The sequence below is a fragment of the Trichechus manatus genome, unplaced genomic scaffold (assembly GCF_000243295.1).
Source record: "Trichechus manatus latirostris isolate Lorelei unplaced genomic scaffold, TriManLat1.0 scaffold00244, whole genome shotgun sequence".
Taxonomy (NCBI): domain Eukaryota; kingdom Metazoa; phylum Chordata; class Mammalia; order Sirenia; family Trichechidae; genus Trichechus; species Trichechus manatus.
In genome coordinates this window covers 1,598,737-1,601,463 of record NW_004444180.1, presented here as the reverse complement: position 1 = coordinate 1,601,463, position 2,727 = coordinate 1,598,737, and the positions used below count along the sequence as shown (strand labels likewise).

Genomic DNA, 2,727 nt, shown 5'->3' with positions numbered 1-2,727 from the left:
GGACCGGCTGGCCCGAAGAGCCGGCCCCGGAGACGCAGTTCAAGCGCCGCAGCTGCCAGATGGAGTTCGAGGAAGGCATGGTGGAGGGGCGCGCGCGCGGCGAGGAGCTGGCAGCCCTGGGCAAGCAGGCCAGCTTCTCCGGCAGCGTGGAGGTCATAGAGGTGTCCTGACGGCGGGCCGGGACCGCTGACCTGGGCCCTACACCGGGCCTCCTGCAGCCGCCGCTATAGATACAGATTATATATAAGTACAAAGAAAGGTAAATGGTTTTACCGCGATTTTTATCGAGAAGTAAATGTTTCGATTTTTTATTTATTTAAGCTGTTCATTCTGGCAATGATTTGGCAACGATGCAGGCAGCCCTCTATTTTTGCTGTCTGGTATTTAAACTGAAACACACGTTTCTAAGCAATATGAGGCCACCTTCAGCAGCAAGCTGGGTGCCAGGCCTGGGGCCCCCTCCCCACCCTCCACCCCACAGGAAACACTGCTGATCATCACGAGGAGGCTGTAGAGCTTTCGTGCACTTTTTACATAAGAAAAAGGAGGAAAAAAAAAAAAAAAAAACCTTTGCCACAAACTGAGCCGCAGAACCACGCTCCCTCCTTCCCCGCCTCCCCCCCTCCTGTCCTCCTCCTCTGCTCCCTTCTCAGTCTCTGCACCAAAGCCATAGGTGGGGGCTGGCCCTAGGAGCAGGGGTGGGACAGAGGAGGCCCGGCCAGACTCTGCCCACCAGCTCTAGCCCAGCCTTGGCACAGTGCCAACCCTGCTGCCCACCTGCCTCAGACCTGGTCCCTGTGGGTCTTAAGGGGCCTTGGCTGGATGGAGCCAGGGTTTCAGTGGGGTTGGGGGATGGAATAGGGTAGGGGCTGGGCTAGGCAGAGGGGGTTCTTGAGTGTCAGGTGATGTGAGCCCCCAGGACAGGGATGGGATGGGGTGTCTCACCCCCACCTTCCTGCCTGAGCCTGGGCTCCGGTGGAGGCTGCCTCCCTCTCTCCCCCTTGCTAGTGCCCTGCAGAGCCCCCTGCCAGGTGGGGAGATGGAGCGGTATGGGGGGGTAGCCACTGGGGGAGGGCGGGTCTCAAGGCAAGAGGAGCTGGGTGAGCCAGGGCTGGCCTGGGCCCAGCTGTGGGAAGGGAATGACTTCAGGTCATGTTCTGGGCCTCCCCAGCTCCAGGCCCCCAGGTAGGATTTAGAATTCAGGTATGTATACCTGTGGTTGAAGGGGCCTTCCTGAGGGGTTCTTGCTTTGTGTTTAGGATAGGAAGTTAGCGCCTGTCAGACCCTCGTGCTTCCAGGGCTGGGGATCTTAGCTTTGGGAGAACCATCTCTAGGCACGTAAAGACCCCTGACATGGAGATGCAGGGGTGTCCGCCATGTCCGCCCCAACCCCATGGGGGCCTCTCAGGAGAGAAAGCCTTCTGCACACCCCCCTTTTCCAGGGCTGCTCCCCTCTGGACTCTCCTGCAGTATCTGCAAGGTGATGTGCCAGCCCCCACCCCCACATGGGCCAGCCAGGGGGTGACGGCGGGAGAAAAGCCCAGCTCCTCCTGCCCTCGCCGCCTGGGCCATTGGGATCCAAGGCTTGGGGGGCAGGAGTGGCTTCTCCCCACCGCTTCGGATGTCCTAGAGTGTGGGAGTGGGGGCTGGTCGCCTTGGGACCAGGGGCGCTGCAGCCGGGGCACCCCAGAAGGACTCGGTCCTGGAGCGGGGGGGGGGTGCCCGCTGAGCTGCCCCCACCCTCTGCTGTCACTTCTCTCTTTGTTCTTCCTTTGACCCCAGCCCGGTGTCCCTGTCCTCAGAGCAGAAGTCCTGTTCCCCCGTCCCCACCCCTGTTCCCAAGAAAATAAGCTATCGTTGTATTTGCAATCTATGGATTAGAGGTTTAAGTATTTATTATTATTGGTTAATTATTAATTATGTAAACGTGCCCCTGTCTGTCTGTCTCGTTGGGTTTCTGAGGTGACCCTGGGTATGGAGGATGCACTGTCCCCCTCCTCACCCCTCCTCCCATGCTGTCCAGGAGACAAGGGTCTGGGGCTGCTGGTTGGGCCCCTGAAACCCAGGAGGCAGGTCCCCCGGCCCCACCTCCTCCCTCCCCTTCCCCTTTCTCCATGGCCTCCAGCATCGCTGTGGCTCGCCCTGAGGCGCGGGGGCCTCTGGCGGCCCAGTCTGTTGACTCTTGCCCTTGAGGCACTGATCACCCCGAGTGAGCAGCCGAAATGGGGGAGGTGGTTCTGTCTCCTCCGCTGCCCTCCCATACGCTGGGGGAGGGGGCCGAGCCCCTCCCTCCCGTCTCGGTGCACCCACCGTCTGAGGCAGGAGGGCTGGACCGCGGAGTCCCCGCCAAACCTCCGCACGCCCCTCCCCAGCCCCCTGCGGGGCCCACCTGTCCTGGCCAGCAAGGGGGCTCAGCCCGGAACGGAGCTGCCCCCAGTGGTCTGCTGGGAAGTCCAGCTGCAGAGAGGAGGCAGGTCTGCGCCCCAGGCTCCCGGTCTCTCGGGGCGGGCTGCTCCCCGCCCACTCCTGCCTCAGACCCCTCTCCAACGAGGCCACACCTTCCGCTCCGCGTCCGCTCCCTCCTTTTGTATTTGGAAACAATGTGTTGTAATAAATCCTGACATGGATGTTTTCCCCTCGACTCTAGCGGCCTCTTTCTTCGGGCTGGTGTGTTGGGTCTAGGAAGCGTCTGCAGACCTACTACCTGGGGTCACGCAGGGAACTCCG

The 2,727-nt window shown here is 61.2% G+C and overlaps 1 protein-coding gene across 1 annotated transcript in view; it reads left to right on the top strand.

The window, feature by feature from the left end:
• Positions 1 to 170, top strand: part of DUSP8 (dual specificity phosphatase 8) — a 12,554-nt gene extending 12,384 nt beyond the window's left edge. The window contains exon 7 of the mRNA XM_004389423.1: positions 2 to 170. Coding sequence (XP_004389480.1) covers positions 2 to 170 — 169 coding nt within the window. The remainder of the gene's footprint in view (position 1) is intronic.
• Positions 171 to 2,727: the final 2,557 nt, after the last annotated feature.